General features: G+C 40.0%; 1 protein-coding gene across 1 annotated transcript in view; it reads right to left on the bottom strand.

Annotated features, from left to right (window-relative positions):
• LOC123067184 (uncharacterized) overlaps positions 1-18159 on the bottom strand; it is a 49927-nt gene extending 31768 nt beyond the window's left edge. The window contains exon 1 of the mRNA XM_044490095.1: positions 17996-18159. Coding sequence (XP_044346030.1) covers positions 17996-18159 — 164 coding nt within the window. The remainder of the gene's footprint in view (positions 1-17995) is intronic.
• Positions 18160-20816: the final 2657 nt, after the last annotated feature.

Genomic DNA, 20816 nt, shown 5'->3' with positions numbered 1-20816 from the left:
TTAAGATTTTGTGCATCCAACCATAAAGCGCATGACAACCTCTGCTTCCCTCTGTGAAGGGCCTATCTTTTACTTTTATCTTCTACCCTTATACAAGAGTCATGGTGATCACCACCTTTCCTTTTTTTTACATTTTTTCCTTTGGCAAGCACTTTGTGTTGGGGTGATCTGGATATATATATATCCACTTGGATGTAGGCGTTCATAAATTATTATTGTTGACATTACCCTTGAGGTAAAAGGTTGGGAGACGAAACTATAAGCCCCTATCTTTCTCTGTGTTCGATTAAAACTTTGAACCCAAAAATATGACGTGAGTGTTAGCAAATGTGAAAGATTAAATGATAGTTGAGTATGTGGAGTTTGCTAAATCAAAGATCTTACATAGACCCTTACTGAAAATAAGATGAATTGCAATTGTTTGATGACTGAGAATATAGTTTCGTAGTTTCAAGAAAGTTTATGATCTATACTTTAACATGTGAATAGCTTGTTACTTGTTCATGAGAAGTTTTATGAGATGAGCTACTGTTATGACATATAATGATGCTAGAAAAGGTGACTGCAATTATCATTGATTAAACTTGTGCACCTGCTAGCATTCACACTTCATAAGTTCATTCTTTTATCATTTACCTACTCGAGGACGAGTAGGAATTAAGCTTGGGGATGCTGATACGTATCCATCGTATCTATAATTTATGAAGTATTCATGCTATTATATTATATGTTTTTGGATGTTTAATGGGACTTATTATACACTTTTATATTATTTTTGGGACTAACCTATTAACCGGAGGCCCAATCAAAATTGTTATTTTTGCCTATTTCAGTGTTTCGTAGAAAAGGAATATGAAACGGAGTCCAAAGGCAATGAAACCTTCGGGAGAATCGTTTTTGGAACAATCACAATCCAGGAGACTTGGAGTGGACGTCAGGGAAGGAACGAGGCGACCACGAGGGTCCAGGCCGCGCCCTACCGCCCTGGGCGCGCCCCCACCCTTGTGGGCCCCTCGTGGCTCCCCTAACCAACTTCCTTCGCCTATATATATCCATATACCTTGAAAACACCGAGGAGCACAATAGATCGGGATCCGACACCGCAATCCTCTGTAGCCACCAAAAACCAATTGGGACATTGTTCCGACACCCTGCCGGAGGGGGATCCCGCACTAGTGGCCATCTTCATCATCCCGGCACTCTCCATGACGAGGAGGGAGTAGTTCACCCTCGGGGCTCAGGGTATGTACCAGTAGCTATGTGTTTGATCTCTCTCTCTCTCTCTCTCTCTCTCTCTCTCTCTCTCTCTCTTTCGTGTTCTTGATTAGGCACGATCTTGATGTATTGCGAGATTTGCTATTATAGTCGGATCTTATGATGTTTCCCCCCCTCTACTCTGTTGTAATGGATTGAGTTTTCCCTTTGAAGTTATCTTATTGGATTGAGTCTTTATGGATTTGATAACACTTTATGTATGTGTTGCATGTGCTTATCTGTGGTGACAATGGGATATTCACGTGATCTACTTGATGTATGTTTTGGAGATCAACTTGCGGGTTCACTAACCTTGTGAACTTATGCATAGGGGTTGGCACACGTTTTTGTCTTGACTCTCCAGTAGAAACTTTGGGGCACTATTTGAAGTACTTTGTGTTGGTTGAATAGATGAATCTGAGATTGTGTGATGCATATCGTATAATCATGCTAATGGATACTTCAGGTGACATTGGAGTATCTAGGTGACATTAGGGTTTTGGTTGATTTGTGTCTTAAGGCGTTATTCTAGTACGAACTCTATGATAGATCAACCGGAAAGAATAGCTTCATGTTATTTTACTACAGACTCTTGAATAGATCGATCAGAAAGGATAACTTTGAGGTGGTTTCATACCCTACAATAATCTCTTCGTTTGTTCTATGCCATTAGTGACTTTGGAGTGACTCTTTGGTGCATGTTGAGGGATAGTTATATGATCTAATTATGTTATTATTGTTGAGGGAACTGATACGTCCATTTTGCATCATGCTTTTATATCGATATTTATTGCATTATGGGCTGCTATTACACGTTATGTCACAATACTTATGGCTATTCTCTCTTATCTTACAAACTTTATCATGAAGAGAGAGAATGCCGGCAGCTGGGATTCTGGCTGGAAAAGGAGCAAATATTGAAAACCTATTCTGCACAGCTCCAAAAGACATGCAACTCCACGAAAGTCATTTTTGAATTTAGTAAGAATTATTGAGCAAAGAAAGTACCAGAGGGCCCCCACACCCTGGCCACGAGGGTGGGGGGCGCGCCCCCTATCTTGTGGGCCCCCTGGTGGCCCTCCGGTGACCATCTTATCCTATATGAAGGCTTTTACCCTGGAAAAAAATTACAAGCAAGCTCACGAGACGAAACTCCGCCACCACGAGGCGGAACCTTGGCGGAACCAATCTAGGGCTCCGGCGGAGCTGTTCTACCGGGGTAACTTCCCTCCGGGAGGGGGAAATTATCACCATCGTCATCACCAACAATCCTCTCATCGGGAGGGGGTCAATCTCCATCAACACCTTCACCAGCACCATCTCCTCTCAAACCCTAGTTCATCTCTTGTATCCAATCTTGTATCCAAAACCACAAATTGGTACATGTGGATTGCTAGTAGTGTTGATTACTCCTTGTAGCTGATGCTAATTGGTTTACTTGGTGGAAGATCATATGTTCAGATCCTTAATGCATATTAATACTCCTCTGATTATGAACATGAATATGCTTTGTGAGTAGTTACGTTTGTTCCTGAGGACATGGGTGAAGTCTTGCTATTAGTAGTCACTAGCAAATATGCCCGTGCGTTGCACCTGGAGAGATAATTGGCGCGTGTACAAAAATATCCATCGACACGACAATGAAAACATGCGGATGGTGCCACTCGGCGACAGCAGAGAGGTGTCCACCAAAACATCCATTAGAATATCACGGAAACATTGGGACGGCGTGACGACGCAGAGAGGCACACACTGGTCTAGCAGAAATGTATATTGGTGGATCATTAAGAATCATATTACACAACGATTCTTTTTGGTATGATTTTTGTACGAGAAGTCTGATCACACAAAAACATGAATAAATCAAACTGTAGCAAGATCATTATATTGACTATCGTATATAAATCTCCCATTCTACTGATTTTAATTCAAAAGGCGGATCTATTTTTCTGCGGCCTAATTTTCAATCTCCCATTCTAAGCTGTTGTGATAAATTTGGAGCTATTTTTAAAGCTCTTAGCCAACAATTGGCCCACTTAATGCTTCCTTGCGTGTCTCTCCCTCTTCGCTAGTCAATCCTCTAAGGAACTAATCGGCGCCCGAGACTCCCTACCCGATTCTCACACGACACATGATCCAGCGATTGTGCTGCACTTGGTCTTATCCATGCATGGTTTGATCGATAGCATCGTCCAAATATCGTGCGTCTAGGGTCGCTGGTCTAGTAGCACCCACCCCACTTAAACGTGCAGCCACCCAACAAGATTTTGTTTGTGGATTTAACTCCTCCTTTTCCACCCACAATTAACCCTCTTGGTAGCTTGTTGATTTTCGGGCAATTCATGGACCTATATAAATTGTTGAAATTTCGTATAATGATGCGAGGTGGTACTATTTAATTAGATAACAAGCCAAATTTCTTGCACAAGCATTAGTTGATCAGTTGGTTGAAAGCCTTTAGGGTGGGAGGTGAGATCTTGAGTTCGACCTCCCACTCAACCTTTTTTTCCTCGGCCCATGCATTTAATTTTTTGCTGCTCTCAGTAGACCAAAAAAGTGTTTAGGAGCGCGGCCCAGGGTAAAGCCGAGGAGAGATCGATCGATCTAAAACATGCACAGAGTGAGCTCAGGAAAAAGAATACAACGACGGGAGAGATTGGTCAATGTACGAACGCAGGGGAGGGCAGAGTCGGCTTAGGAAAAAGAATATAATGCCGGGAGAGATCGGTCAATGTACGAACACAGGGGAGGGAACAACGTAAATCAGGGGACGTTTGAAACCAAACCAAGAATACCTATTCCCTTTAATAGTAGGTATAGATATGAATGTGGTATTCGTTCGATATTTTGATGAGATGTATGTTGTTTCTCCTCTAGTGGTGTTATGTGAACATCGACTACATGACACTTCACCATTATTTGGGCCTAGAGGACGGCATTGGGAAGTAATAAGTAGATGGTGGGTTGCTAGAGTGACAAAAGCTTAAACCCTAGTTTATGCGTTGCTTCATAAGGGGCTGATTTGGATCCACTAGTTTCATGCTATGGTTAGGTTTACCTCAATACTTCTTTTGTAGTTGCGGATGCTTGCAATAGGGTTTAATCTTAAGTGGGATGCTTGTCCAAGAAAGGGCAGTACACAAGCACCGGTCCACCCACATATCAAATTATCTAAGCAACGAACGCGAATCATATGAGCGTGATGAAACTAGCTTGACGATAATTCCCATGTGTCCTCGGGAGCGCTTTTCTCATTATAAGAAATTGTCCAGGCTTGTCCTTTGCTACAAAAAGGATTGGTCCACCTTGCTGCACCTCATTTACTTTCATTGCTTGTTACCCGTTACAAATTATCTTATCACAAAACTATCTATTACCAACAATTTCAGTGCTTGCAGAGAATACCTTACTAAAAACCGCTTGTCATTTCCTTCTGCACCTCATTGGGTTCGACACTCTTACTTACCGAAAGGACTACTTGTGGGTCATCAAGACTCTTTTCTGGCGCCATTTCCGGGGAGTGAAGCGCCTTTGGTGAGTGGAACTTGGTAAGGAAACATTTATATAGTGTGCTGAAATTTTCTTTCACTTGTTACTATGGAAACTAATCCTTTGAGGGGCTTGTTCGGGGCATCTTCGCCCCGCCAGTAGAGCAAAGAGTTGCTCCTCAACCTACTGAACCTACTGAAAATGTTTACTTTGAAATTCCTTCGGGTATGTTGGAAAAACTGCTAGCTAATCCTTTTGCAGGAGATGTAACATTGCATCCCGATTTACACCTTATCTTTGTGGATGAAGTTTGTGGATTATTTAAGCTTGTAGGTATTCCCGATGATTTTGTCAAGAGGAAGGTCTTCACTTTATCTTTGATGGGAGACGCATTGACATGGTATAGGCTATGTGATGGTACGGGATCTTGGAATTATAAACGATTGAATTTGGAATTTCACCAGAAGTTCTATCCTATGCATCTTGTTCATCGTGATCGTAATTACATATGTAATTTTTGGCCACGCGAAGGAGAAAGCATCGCTCAAGCTTGGGGGAGGCTCAAGAGAAATGATTATTCAAAAATTTTATGCTTGGCTTTCTCTCAATGATCACACCATGCTCGATACTTCCTGTGTTGGTTCCTATATGTTGAAGACAACTGAATTCAAGTGGGATTTATTGGAAAGAATTAAATGCAACTCTGAAGATTGGGGTTCCGACGATGGTAAGGAGTCAGGTATGACACCTAAGTTTGATTATGTTAAATCTTTTATGGATACCGATGCTTTTCGTGGATTTAGCGCTAAATATGGACTTGACTCTGAGATAGTAGCTTCTTTCGGTGAATGTTTTTCTACTCACGTTGATCTCCCTAAGGAGAAGTGGTTTAAATATAATCCTCCCATTGAAGTAAAAGTAGTTGCACCTATTACAGTTGAAGAAAAGAGTATCACTTATAATGATCCTATTGTTCCTACTACTTATGTTGACAAACCACCTTTTCCTGTTAGAATAAGGGATCATGCTAAAGCTTTAACTGTTGTTCGTATGAGTAATACTAGAACATATATACCTCCTGAGAAAATTAAAGTTCAACCTAGTATTTCTATGGTTAAAGATTTCTTGGATGATAATATAGATGGGCATGTTATTTATTTCTGTGAACATGCTACTAATATTGCTAGACCCGATGCTGAGATACATAGACATGTTGTAGGCATGCCTGTTATTTCTGTTAAAATAGGAGATCATTGTTATCATGGCTTATGTGATATCGGTGCTAGTGCTAGTGCAATACCTTTCTCCTTATATGAAGAAATTATGCATGATATTGCACCCGCTGAGTTAGAAGATATTGATGTTACAATTAAGCTTGCGAATAGAGATACTATTTCACCATTTGGGATTGTTAGAGATGTTGAAGTCTTGTGCAGGAAAGTTAAATATCTTGCTAATTTTCTTGTTCTGGGTTCCCCAAAAGATAGCTTTGTCCCATTATATTTGGTAGACCCTTCTTGAATACTATTAATGCTAAGATCGATTACAAAAAGGATGTTGTCACAATTGGCTTGGATGATATGACTCATGAGTTTAATTTTGCTAAATTTCATAGACAACCACATGATAAAGAACCGTCTAGTAAGGATGAAATTATTGGTTTGCCTCTATTGTCGTGCCTCCTACTGGTCCGTTAGAACAATACTTCCTAGAGCATGAAAATGATATGTTTATGAATGAAAGAAGGTAAATATATAAAGTGTTCCTTCAGCAGGGTCCTATTCTGAAACACAACTTACCTGTTGAAATCCTAGGGGATCCCTCTCCACCCAAGGGTGATCCCGTGTTTGAACTCAAACCTTTACCTGGTAATCTTAAATATGCTTATCTAGATGAAAAGAAGATATATCCTATTATTACTAGTGCTAACCTTTCAGAGCAATAAGAGGAAAGATTATTGAAAACTCTGAAGAAGCACGGTGCTGCTATTGGATATACTCTGGATGATCTTAAGGGCATTAGTCCCACTCTATGCCAACATAAAATTAAATTGGACGAAGGTTCCAAACCAGTTAGAGATCATCAACGATGGTTAAATCCTAAGATGACAGAAGTGGTAAGGAAGGATATACTAAAGCTCTTTGAGGCAAGTATTATTTATCCCGTTGCTGATAGTGATTGGGTAAGTCCTGTCCATTACGTTCCTAACAAGGGAGCTATTACTGTTGTTCCTAATGATAAAGATGAATTGATTCCGCAAAGAATTATTACAGGTCATAGGATGGTAACTGATTTTCGTAAATTAAATAAAGCTACTAAGAAAGATCATTACCCTTTACCTTTTATTGATCAAAAGCTAGAAAGACTATCCAAACATACACATTTCTGCTTTCTAGATGGTTATTCTGGTTTCTCTCAAATACCTGTGTCAGCGGATGATCAATCAAAAACTACTTTTACTTGCCCTTTCGGTACCTTTGCTTATAGACGTATGCCTTTTGGTTTATGTAATGCACCTGCTACCTTTCAAAGATGCATGATGGCTATATTCTCTGACTTTTGTGAAAAGATTTGTGAGGTATTCATGGATGACTTCTCCATTTATGGATCCTCTTTTGATGATTGCTTGAGCAAACATGATCGAGTTTTGCAGATATGTGAAGACACTAGCCTCGTCTTGAATTGGGAAAAGTGCCACTTTATGGTTAATGAAGGCATTGTCTTGGGGCATAAAATTTCTGAAAAAGGTATTGAAGTTGATAAAGCTAAAGTTGATGTTATTGAAAAGATGCCATGTCCCAAGGACATTAAAGGTATAAGAAGTTTCCTTGGTCATGCAGGTTTTTATAGGAGGTTCATTAAGGACTTTTCTAAAATCTCTAGGCCTCTGACTAATTTATTGCAAAAAGATATTCCTTTTGTCTTTGATGATGATTGTGGAGAAGCATTTGAAATACTTAAGAAAGCATTGATCACTGCACCTATTGTTCAGCAACCTGATTGGAATTTACCCTTTGAAATTATGTGTAATGCTAGCGATTATGCTGTAGGCTCCATTCTAGGGCAAAGAGTTGATAAGAAATTAAATGTTATCCAATATGCTAGTAAAACTCTTGATACTGCCCAAAGAAATTATGCTACTACTAAAAAAGAATTCTTAGCAGTTGTATTTGCATCTGATAAGTTCAGACCTTATATTGTTGATTCTAAAGTAACTATTCACACAGATCATGTTGCTATTAAATATCTTATGGAAAAGAAAGATGCTAAACCTAGACTTATTAGATGGGTCCTGTTGCTCCAAGAATTTGATTTGCATATTATTGATAGAAAGGGAGTTGAGAACCCTGTTGCAGACAACTTGTCTAGGTTAGAGAATGTTCTTGATGACCCACTACCTATTGATGATAGCTTCCCTTATGAACAATTAGCGGTCACTAATGCTTCTCGTACTGCTCCATGGTATGCTGATTATGCTATTTACATTGTTGCTAAATTTATACCACCTAGTTTCATATACCAGCAAAACAAAAAGTTCTTTTATGATTTAAGACATTACTTTTGGGATGACCCACACCTTTATAAAGAAGGAGTAGATGGTGTTATCAGACGTTGTGTGCCTGAGCATGAACATGAATAGATCCTACGCAAGTGTCACTCCGAACCATATGGAGGACACCACGCTGTAGATAGAACTGCACATAAGGTATTGCAATCCGGTTTTTATTGGCCTACTCTCTTTAAAGATGCCCGTAAGTTTGTCTTGTCTTGTGATGAATGCCAAAGAATTGGTAATATTAGTAGACATCAAGAAATACCTATGAATTATTCTCTTGTTATTTAACCATTTGATGTTTGGGGCTTTGATTATATGGGACCTTTTCCTGCCTCTAATGGATACACACATATTTTAGTTGCTGTTGATTACGTTACTAAGTGGGTGGAAGTTATTCCAACTAGTAGTGATGATCATAACACCTCTATTAAGATGCTTAAAGAAGTTATTTTTCTGAGGTTTGGAGTCCCTAGATATATCATGGCTGATGGTGGTTCACAGTTTATTCATGGCACTTTCTGTAAAATGCTTGCTAAATACGATGTTAATCATAGAATTGCATCTCCTTATCACCCACAATCTAGTAGTCAAGTAGAATTGAGTAATAGAGAGCTCAAATTAATTTTGCAAAACACTGTTAATAGATCTAGACAAAATTGGCCAGAAACTTGATGATGCATTATGGGCCTATAGAACTGCATATGAAAATCCTATGGGTATGTCTCCGTATAAGATGGTTTATGGAAAAGCGTGTCACTTACCTCTTGAACTTGAACATAAGGCATATCGGGCCATTAAAGAACTCAACTATGATTTCAAACTTGCCGGTGAGAAGAGGTTATTTGACATTAGCGCACTTGATGAATGGAGAACCCAAGCCTATGAGAATGCCAAGTTGTTTAAAGAAAAAGTTAAAAGATGGCATGACAAAAGGATACAAAAGCATGAGTTTAACGTAGGTGATTATGTGTTACTATTCAACTTCCATTTAAGATTTTTTGCAGGAAAAGTTCTCTCTAAATGGGAAGGTCCTTACGTTATCGAAGAGGTCTATCGTTCCGGTGCCATAAAAATCAACAACTTCGAAGGCACAAGTCCGAGGGTGGTGAACGGTCAAAGAATCAAACATTATATCTCAGGTAATCCTATAAATGTTGAAACTAATATTATTGAAATCGTAACCCCGGAGGAATACATAAGGGACACTTTGCAGAACGTTTTAGACTCCGAAAAGGAATAGGTATGTGGTACGGTAAGTAAACCGACTCCAAAACAATTCTAATGGCATTTTTTCTCTGTTTTGGAATATTTAAAAATTTAGGGATGCAAGAAGTAATCCGGGAAGGACACGAGGCCTCCACATGTAAGGACCCTTACTGGGCGCACCCCTTGCCTCGTGGGCACCTCGTGTGCCTCTAGGACTCCGTTTTCTTGCACGTTACTTCTTTTGGTCGGTAAAAAATCATTATATAATCTCCCGAAAGTTTTGACCGTCGTATCACGCAAAAATCTTTTGTTTTCGTTTCGAGCTATTTTTCTGACAGATCTAGAGTACCATGAAGTCTCCAAGCGCTCCCAAGGACAAGTTTTTCGAGAGGGTTATCAACCCCTATCTTGTGGAGGTGCTGCAACATCCTCAAACCATTGAGATGCGCGAGGGGGTGCTGCACATCTGTGATGTGGAGGGACCAAGGCGTACGGGAAGCGTGGAAACAAAGCTCGAAGCTATGGAACAACAAGTTTTCAAGTGCCAAGAGATGGTGGAGCGTGGACTCAATGCCAACCTGATGATGATCACGGAGTTCAACAACAACCACAAGATGGATGCCAAGGACATTGGGAGACCATCTGCAAGCTTCATGAGAAAATCAAACATCTCCAAGCCCAAATCTATGACCCGCAAAACCAAAACTATGAGTATGAATATAGATTCAAGAGGATGAGTTTGGCTGCAGATTTGAGGATCCCGGAGACTCGATCATCCTTCTATGATGGTGAGCCTATGCCTTGGAAGATGGATGACAAGCCTACATCATCAACAACTCCTTCTTCACCACCTCCGAGGACATAATAGCATGGGTATGGGCACTCCCCTTGGCAACTGCCAAGCTTGGGGGAGGTGCCCCAGTATCGTATCACCATCACACTCCTATCTTTATAGTTTTTCTTAGATCGATCCTTTTGGTAATATCTGGATCTCTTAGAATAAAGTCTTGGTATGAATTAGTTTTTAGTTTTACTTTGTGATCCTTCTATGTAATCAAGTCCATGAGTTATATAATAAAGATTAGTGTTGAGTCAAGGGCTTTGCTATCTTGCCATCATCTTAAGGAAATAAAGAGAAATAAAAGAGTTCATATTGATCTTATGGATAGTAATGACTTCACATATAGAAAGTATGTGGCTTCAAAGTTGTTGAGAGTTGGCAAACATAGTTTTGGTCATCGTTGCAATTAATATGAAGTAATAAAGAAAGAGAGGTTTTCACATATAAATATACTATCTTGGACATCTTTTATGATTTTGAGCACTCATTAAAGTATGACATGCTAGAGAGTTGATGTTGGACAAGGAAGACAACATAATGGTTTATGTTTTCTCACATCCCAGTTAAAGTATATTGTTATGGATCATCCAAACATGTTGAGCTTGCATTTCCCCCAAATGCTAGCCAAAAATTCCTGGCACCAAGTAGAGATACTACTTGTGCTTCCAAATATCCATAAACCCAGTTTTGCCATGAGATCCACCATATCTACCTATGGATTGAATAAGATCCTTCAAGTAAGTTGTCATGCTGCAAGCAATAAAAATTGCTCTCTAAGTATGCATGACTTATTAGTAGAGAGAAAATAAGCTTTATACGATCTTGTTATGGAAGCAATAAAAGCGATGGACTGCATAATAAAGGTCCATACACAAGTGGCAATATAAAGTGATGTTCTTTTGCATTAAGATTTTGTGCATCCAACCCTAAAAGCACATGACAACCACTACTTCCCTCTGCGAAGGGCCTATCTTTTACTTTATGCAATAGTTAAGGTGATCTTCACCTTTCTCTTTTTCATTTTATCCTGTGGCAAGCACCTCGTGTTGGAAAGATCCTCATACATATATCCAATTGGATGTTCGTTAGCATGAACTATTACTGTTGACATTACCCTTGAGGTAAAACGTTGGGAGGCGACACTATAAGCCCCTATCTTTCTCAGTGTCCGATTAAAACTCCATAACCATAAGTATTGCGTGAGTGTTAGCAATTGTAGAAGGCTATATGATAGTTGAGTATGTGGACCTGCTGAAAAGTTCTATTCTTGACTCTTTCTGATGTTATGATAAAATTGCAATTGCTTCAATGACTGAGATTATAATTTGTTAGTTTTCAATGAAGTTTCTGAACCATACCTGACATTGTGAATAGATTGTTACTTGAGAATAAGACATCATATGACAAAATCCAAATATGTTGTTGTTATAAGAATGATCATGATGCCTTCATGTCCGTATTTTATTTTTATCGACACCTCTATCTCTAAACATGTGGATATATTTTTCGATATCAGCTTCCGCTTGAGGACAAGCGAGGTCTAAGCTTGGGGGAGTTGATACGTCCATTTGCATCATGCTTTTATATCAATATTTATTGCATTATGGGCTGCTATTACACGTTATGTCACAATACTTATGGCTATTCTTTCTTATTTTACAAGGTTTATCATGAAGAGGGAGAGTGTCGGCAGCTGGGATTCTGGCTAGAAAAGGAGCAAATATTGGAAACCTATTCTGCACAGCTCCAAAAGACCTGCAACTCCATGAAAGTAATTTTTGCATTTAATAAGAATTATTGAGCAAAGAAAGTACCAGAGGGGTCCCACACCCTGGCCACGAGGGTGGGGGCGCGCCCACCCCTACTGGGCATGCCCACACATACTTGGCGCGCTCCCTGTCTTGTGGGCCCCTGGTGGCCCTCCGGTGACCACCTTCTGCTATATGAAGGCTTTTACCCTGGAAAAAATCATGAGCAAGCTCACGAGATGAAACTCCGCCGCCACGAGGCGGAACCTTGGCAGAACCAATCTAGGGCTCCGGTGGAGCTGTTTTGCCGGGGAAACTTCGCTCTGGGAGGGGGAAATCATCACCATCGTCATCACCAACGATCCTCTCATCGGGAGGGCGTCAATCTCCATCAACACCTTCACCAGCACCATCTCCACTCAAACCTTAGTTCATCTCTTGTATCCAATCTTGTATCCAAAACCATTATTTGGGCCTAGAGGAAGGCATTGGGAAGTAATAAGTAGATGATGGGTTGCTAGAGTGACAGAAGCTTAAACCCTAGTTTATGCGTTGCTTCGTAAGGGTATGATTTGGATACACTAGTTTCATGCTATGGTTAGGTTTACCTTAATATTTCTTTTGTAGTTGCAAATGCTTGCAATAGGGGTTAATCATAAGTGGGATGCTTGTCCAAGAAAGGGCAGTACCCAAGCACCGGTCCACCCACATATCAAATTATCAAAGTAACGAACGCGAATCATATGAACATGATGAAACTAGCTTGATGGTAATTCCCTTGTGTCCTCAGGAGCGCGTTTCTCATTATAAGAAATTGTCCAGGCTTGTCCTTTGCTACAAAAAGGATTGGGCCACCTTGCTGCACCTCATTTACTTTCATTGCTTGTTGCCCGTTACAAATTATCTTATCACAAAACTATCTGTTACCTACAATTTCAGTGCTTGCATAGAATACCTTACTGAAAACCGCTTGTCATTTCCTTCTGCTCCTCGTTGGGTTCGACACTCTTACTTATCTAAAGGACTACAATAGATCCCCTATACTTTTGGGTCATCAAGAACTTGCACTAGTGAAAGTATGAACCCTATCCCTTGTTTCCTAGAATTTCAATACCGTTTACGCTCACTTTTATCACTTGCTTACCTTGCTATTTTTATATTTTTAGATTAAAAAAACCTATATCTACCTTCCATATTGCACTTGTATCACCATCTCTTCGCCGAACTAGTACACCTATTCAATTTACCATTGTATTGGGTGTGTTGGGCACACAAGAGACTGTTTGTTATTTGGTTGCAGTGTTGTTTGAGAGAGACGATATTCATCCTACGCCTCCCACGGATTGATAAACATTAGGTCATCCACTTGAGGGAAATTGGCTACTGTCCTACAAGCCTCTGGACTTGGAATCCCAACAACGTTTACAAGAAGAAGGTTGCGTAGTAGATATCATGTACTATCAAACGTCACAACGTAACTGGGTAATTATAAAGATGCTCTACATGTGCCTCTGAAGGTGTTTGTTGGGTTGGCATAGATCGAATAGGATTTGTCAATCCGTGTATCGGAGAGGTATCTCTGGGCCCTCTCAGTAATGCTCATAACTATAAGCCTTGCAAGAAATGTGACTGATGAGTTAGTTGCAGGATGAAATATTATGTAACGAGTAAAGAGACTTGCCGATAACGAGATTGGACTAGGTATGATGATACTGACGAATGAATCTCGGGCTAGTAACATACTTATGGCAAAGGGAACAACATATGTTGTTTTGTGATTTGACCGATAAAGATCTTCGTAGAATATGTAGGAGCCCATACGAGCATCCATGTTCCGCTATTGGTTATTTATCGGAGATATGTCTCGATCATGTCTACATAGTTCTCAAACCCGTAGGGTCCGCACGCTTAACGTTCGATAACAATTTGTATTATGAGTTATGTGTTTTTGATGACCGAAGTTTGTTAGGAGTCCCGGATGAGATCACGGATGTGACGAGGAGTCTCGAAATGGTCGAGACATAAAGATTGATATATTGGAAGGCTATGTTCGGACACCAGAAAGGTTTAGGAAAGGTTCGTGCATTTTTTGGAGTACCGGGAGGTTACCGGAACCCCTCGGGGGATTAATGGGCCTTATTAGGCTTTTGTAGAAAGGGAAAGGAGGTCCGCAGGGTGCCCCCCCCTTGGCTACTTCGAATTGGACTTGGAGGGGGCGGCGGCCCTCCTCTTTCCTTCTCCCTGTACACATCTTTCCCTCTCTCCCCCTCTTGGAAAATGAAGGGGACTCTAAATAGGATCACTACAAGAAATATGTCAACTAGTGACCTTCTATTATTTTTGAAGACATTCTTCTTAATTTCCCTAAATATTTGTGAAGACATTCTTCTTAGTATATTATCATCCTCAGCCAAAACTCACGCCCATTGGCCATGTGCATTTCCCTTACCGCTAATCAAACACCTGGCTGCTAATTCATGTTTGAGCATAGTTCGGTCTCCTCATGAGAATCTTATGTTATAATTTTCTTCCTAGCACCTACCTGGGGAGTGCCCAGCCCACTAGACATGCCTAGGCCGCCCAGAACGCATGGCAACGCCACGCTCACGCGGTGACCACGCGGCGGCATGCGAGCGTATGCGCTATAGAGTTGGGGCCCTCGGCCACTGTCCAAACCTCAATATCTCGCCATCAAACCATGTATTTCTGATTAAATAGATACTTATTTACCTAGAAATGATTTTTGGAAAAAAAAGAGCAAACTATGAGGCACATGCAGTTCAAATTTGACCCACTTCCAACTGAATCGACGGGAATTTGTCTTTTTCACCAGAGGTGGATCAAAACTTTTGACACCCAACCATTTTGTCAGTTGTGCATTATATATGGCCTAGTATTTTATAAAATTTATTAGGTCCAATTTTGCAACAAATATATGGTAGGTCCTTCACAAAAAAACTCATTTTGGGCACTTGAAAAAATGGAAAATGAATTTTTCGTCCAAAGAAAATGAAAAGTTCCTTAGGCAACATTGTTTGTCATTCCAAGATGCACCCTTGTGCACGATATGAGGTCATTTGAACAAACTATGCCATGAATGTGGCCATAAGATTGATCATTTGGCTTGAAAGCCATGAATCTTCACACATGATATCTCATTTCTGAGAACACTTTTTAAAAATAATTGTCGTATTACAAGTTTATTATTTTTCCTGGAAACTTGGTCACATATAATGACACAATGCGAAGGTTTTCCAATTTTTTGTTTTTTTTTGAATTTTTTGTACCCGTTTCAAAATGCGGTCAAAACGGCGGGCTTGACCGTTCTAGCTACTGGTTGAATCTTGGAAAACTTTTGATGTTTCTCTGATTAAATAGATACTTATGTACCTATAAATGATTTTTGGAAAAAATAAATAGCAAACTATGAGGCAGCTGTAGTTTGAATTTGACCCGTTTCCAACTGAATTGGCGGGAAATTGTCTTTTTCACCAGAGGTGGATCAAAACTTTTTACACCCAACCATTTGTTCAATTGAAATTAAATATGGCCTAGTATTTTATAAAAATGATGTGGTCCAATTTTGCAATAATTATTTGGTAGGTCCTTCACAAAAAACCTCATTTTGGGGCAATCGAATAATGGAAAATGGCTCTTTTGTGCAATGAAAGTGAAAACTCCCTTAGGCAACATTGTTTGGAATTCCAAGATGCACCCTTGTGCACGATATGAGGTCATTTGAACAAACTATGCCAAGAATGTGGCCATAAGATTGATCATTTGGCTTGAAAGCCATGAATCTTCACACATGGTAGCTCATTTCTGAGAACACTTTTTTAAAATAATTGCCGTATTACAAGTTTATTATTTTCCTGGAAACTTGGTCACATATAATGACACAATGCGAAGGTTTTCCAATTTTTTTATATTTTTTGAATTTTTTATGCCCGTTTCAAAATGCGGTCAAAACGGCAGGCTTGATCGTTTCTAGCTAGTGGTTGAATCTTGGAAAACTTTTGATGTTTCTATGATTAAATAGATACTTATGTACCTAGAAATGATTTTTGGAAAAAATAAATAGCAAACTATAAGGCAGCTGCAGTTCAAATTTGACCCGTTTCCAACTGAATCAGCGGGAATTTGTCTTTTTCACCAGAGGTGGATCAAAACTTTTTACACCCAACCATTTGGTAAATTGTGAATTAAATATGGCCTAGTATTTTAGAAAAATTATTTGGTCCAATTTTGCAATAATTATTTGGTAGGTCCTTCACAAAAAACCTCATTTGGGGCACTCGAAAAATGGAAAATGGCTCTTTTGTGCAATAAAAGTGAAAACTCCCTTAGGCAACATTGTTTGGAATTCCAAGGTGCACCCTTGTGCACAATATGAGATCATTTGAACAAACTATGCCATTAATGTGGCCATAAGATTGATCGTTTGGCTTGAAAGCCATGAATCATCACGCATGATAGCCCATTTCCGAGAACACTTTTTTAAAATAATTACCGTATTACAAGTTTATTATTTTTCCTGGGAACTTGGCCACATATAATGACACAATGCGAAGGTTTCCCAATTTTTTTATTTTTTTTATTTTTTATGCCCGTTTCAAAATGCGGTCAAAACGGCGGGAATGACTGTTCCTAGCTAGTGGTTGAATCTTGGAATTTTTTTGGTGTTTCTCTGATTAAATAGATACTTATGTACCTATGAATTATTTTTGGAATAAATAAATAGAAAACTATAAGGCAGCTACAGTTCAAATTTGACCCGCTTCCACCTGAATCGGCGAATATTTGTCTTTTTCACGAGAGGTGGGTCAAAACTTTTTAAGCCCAACCATTTGGTCAAATGTGCATTAAATATGGCCTAGTATTTTAGAAAAATTATTTGGTCCAATTTTGCAACAATTACTTGGTAGGTTCTTCACCAAAAAACCTCATTTGGGGCACTCGAAAAATGGAAAATGGCTCTTTTGTGCAATAAAAGTGAAAAATCCCTTCAGCAACATTGTTTAGAATTCAAAGATGCACCCTTGTGCACAATATGAGATCATTTGAACAAACTATGACATGAATGTGGGCATAAGATTGATCATTTGGCTTGAAAGCCATGAATCTTCACGCATGATAGCTCATTTCTGAGAACACTTTTTTAAAATAATTATCGTATTACAAGTTTATTATTTTTCCTGGGAACTTGGCCACATATAATGACACAATGCGAAGCTTTCCCAATTTTTTGTTTTCTTTTAATTGTTTATGCCCGTTTCAAAATGCGGTCAAAACGGTGTTTCTCTGATTAAATAGATATTTATGTACCTAGAAATTATTATTGGAAAAAATAAATAGCAAACTATAAGGCAGCTACAGTTCAAATTTAACTCGCTTCCAACTGAATAGGCGAAAATTTGTCTTTTTCACGAGAGGTGGATCAAAACTTTTTACACCCAACCATTTGGTCAAATGTGCATTAAATATGGCCTAGTATTTTAGAAAAATTATTTGGTCCAATTTTGCAACAATTACTTGGTAGGTTCTTCAAAAAAACCTCTTTTTGGGCACTCGAAAAATGGAAAATGATTTTTGTGTGCAATGGAAATGAAGACAACAAAATCATCATTGATTGAAATCCTAAGATACACATATGTGCAATATTGGGTCATTTAAATATACAACATGAGGCCAATGTTGAGTGTTTACCCGAAATAAGAGGGTAAAAAATATAAAAGAAAAAAAACACAATACATAAGCTGGATTCTGATTGGTGGAACCATCTATGACACGGATCGATGACATGGAAGACATCCTACCATCCATTGCTAGCCCTAAGCCACCGCACGTCCATCCATCCATCCATAACCCACAGCACCCACTCCTCGTCCTCGCGAACCCTACCCAGCCACTCGTCGCCTCCTCCCCTTCCAGATCGTCGCCGCCACCTTTTTCCCCACCCCTTCCCCGCACCCGCAGCGGCTCCCACCCTCCCCACACCCGCGCACGCTGCCGTTGGCTCCTCCACCTCCAGTCGACGCCGAGCCCACGGTCTCCCTCCCCAACATCGCGCCGGAGCCCACGGTCCTCCTCCACCTACAGCTCGTCTTCTCTCCGGTCGTGCCGCCGACCTGTTCGTGGTCGGGCTTCAGCGAGCTGAGCAACAGAGCACCGACGGATCCTCCTCTCCCCTGCAGCCGCCTGCTGCGCCAACCTCCCTCCCTCCCTCTGACCCCTTCTTGTCTCGTCTCTGCCGGTACACTGCACCGGCTAGCGACCAGGATGACGCCGGAGAGGAGAAGAGGGTCTTCTCCTCATCGTGTAGCTGCCGACCTTGTCCTGTTCGAGGAGGAGGAGCAGGACGGGCGCACCCATCCACCACAGTCGCTGACGTCAAGGTCTTCTTCCACCTAGACCTCTAAATTCATGGCGCCCTCGTCCAGCCACCCAAGGTGAAGGTGCACCCAACTCCCCTCCGTCCCCCCTCCCCTCCTTGTTTCATTCGATCTAACAGCCATGGATTTGGGTTCCTCAAGGCTGCCTAGTTACTCTTCCATGTGTTCCTACTACTAGATCTAGTCGTGGATGCTAGGTAGCTCCCTGTTTTCTCTGCTTTTATGTAATCCTAGATAGAACCATACAACTTTGGATGAAAAACACTGCAATTTAATCTAAAATTGTCATCATGATCCTAGCAAATACTCCTCAAATGACTGTACATTGTTGGACGATTAGGGGCTAGTGTAGATGCAAAATATGGTTGCACTTTTAGAGGAGATAAGGCACTGATGTTGGATGATTGATAGTTGTATTGTGTTGTGTGCATGTCGGTACTAGCAATATGTCCGTGAGCACTATGCTGGTGTTAGTCACAATGATCAGCTTCAATAGCATGACCAGTACCCGAACATGATGCATATTTATTAACAAAAATGGTAATGCATTTTGCTCATACCAAGGTGCTCGATTTAGTCTGTTGCGAATGCTAATAGACCATGATAACTTGTATATTGGACATGGCCCCTCTCTCTGTTTGACTCGCTCAATCTCTTTCTATCTTTCTGCAGGCGCCGCCGGATTAGAACTATACGGCTTAGCGGGTGGACCTATTTTGCCATCAGGATAGGAGCTCTCGTCATTGACCCCTCTTCTCCACTACACGTGTTCAACATAAACTGTGTTATTTTGTCATACATAATTGACTATGCTTATGTTGGTTGTTATTGTGTGTATAATTCATTAGATTAATTATTTGTTTTGAAGTATAACTGAAACTTCATATATGTATTTACATTCATTGAAAGCATATAATCAATATCTGGTCTGATGATTTATGTACTATTATCTCAAATAAAAAAGCATATAACAGGAGCAGTATCACAAATTTAACTGAATTCAATTAAAATTTCCAGAATCTCTTCTTGCTCTGTAATGTTTTAGTGCAACAAAGTCATACCGAGTGAGGTCCATGTGGTGCTCTGAGGTGCTCTTGATGGTTTGTTGTCAAGACTGATATCCCCTGTATGTCATGATGCTGCTAGCTTGTTTCAGTCCAGTATCTCTTCTTGATAGTATTGTTAACATAATTTAGTCCAGTAACTCTAATTAATTAACTGAATTTATTTGTTTAATTAAATTACATTGAAACCTTTCCTTTAATTATAATTAAAGAAGGTTTTCAGTTTAATTAAACTGGACCGGCTTTGGGACTTATATATACAAAAATCAGTACTGAAGTAGGTCTGTATGATCTCCTGTTAGTAAAATTACAACATAAATATCTTCCCATGTAGTTTTGCTATTTTTAGTTTGGCTTGAAGTGATTGGTAGGCCTAGTGGTTGTGCGATTCTATGATCCTATCCTGTAGAATTTATATGCACACCTCATATGAATCTGTGATCATATCCAGTGAAATTTATATGCATGTTCCACTCCACTGTCTAGACATTATTTAGTACTACATACTTCTGCACTTCTGTTATGGTTCTCTCTTTGTTTGTATGAGGCGGCCAGGCTGCCTATTTTGTAGCAGTCTGCTTCCATAGTGTTTGTATGGAGTCGAGATAATTGTGTTTTCCTCGACAGTAGGTCAGCAGACACCGCTCCTGCTATATAGGCTAAGCTGCCGCCAGTGTTTGTGCGATGTTGCCGGCTTAGAGCATCATCTCCAATAGCTGCTGCCTGTTGATGTGCTTGTTGTGGTGTCATGTGCTTCTCCTGAATCTGTTGTACGCTTAGCTGATTAAACATGCATTTTTTTAGTATTTTGGTCTGATGGTGTTTCTTTTTTTGGCTCAAGTGCTTAACTTATGAGCTTATGTTGAAGTGTGCTAATTTTGCACTATTGAAATTGATAGGAGATACTATGGATGCAAGATTCATTGTTTGTTCTTGCTCACTATGTTCTTAACTGATGATGATTGTTGTTGTTAGAAATTATGATTGCTTGTGTCTTAATTTTTTCTTCTGTAATGATGATACGAAATATCACGCAGGTCCTTATTGGTGTTGCTGCTGTTGCTGTGGTTGTCGAAGGTGTTGCTGCCGCATCTGGCGGAGCTGCAGTCCGAGAAGGTCAAGGATGAGCTGCAGTCTTGTTGTTGTGGTTGTCTTCTAAGATTTACGGCCTCAAGGTAATCTCACTCTCTGCTACCCTAGTTGTCTTGTGCGTACGGTAGCTATAGATGGTGGTCTGTGTGGATCTTGTTATACTGAGGGTGTTAT

Source organism: Triticum aestivum, chromosome 3B, assembly GCF_018294505.1.
Source record: "Triticum aestivum cultivar Chinese Spring chromosome 3B, IWGSC CS RefSeq v2.1, whole genome shotgun sequence".
In the NCBI taxonomy this organism is placed as follows: Eukaryota; Viridiplantae; Streptophyta; class Magnoliopsida; order Poales; family Poaceae; genus Triticum; species Triticum aestivum.
The sequence above is the reverse complement of the archived record's forward strand: the minus strand, read 5'-3'. Positions and strand labels throughout refer to the sequence as shown.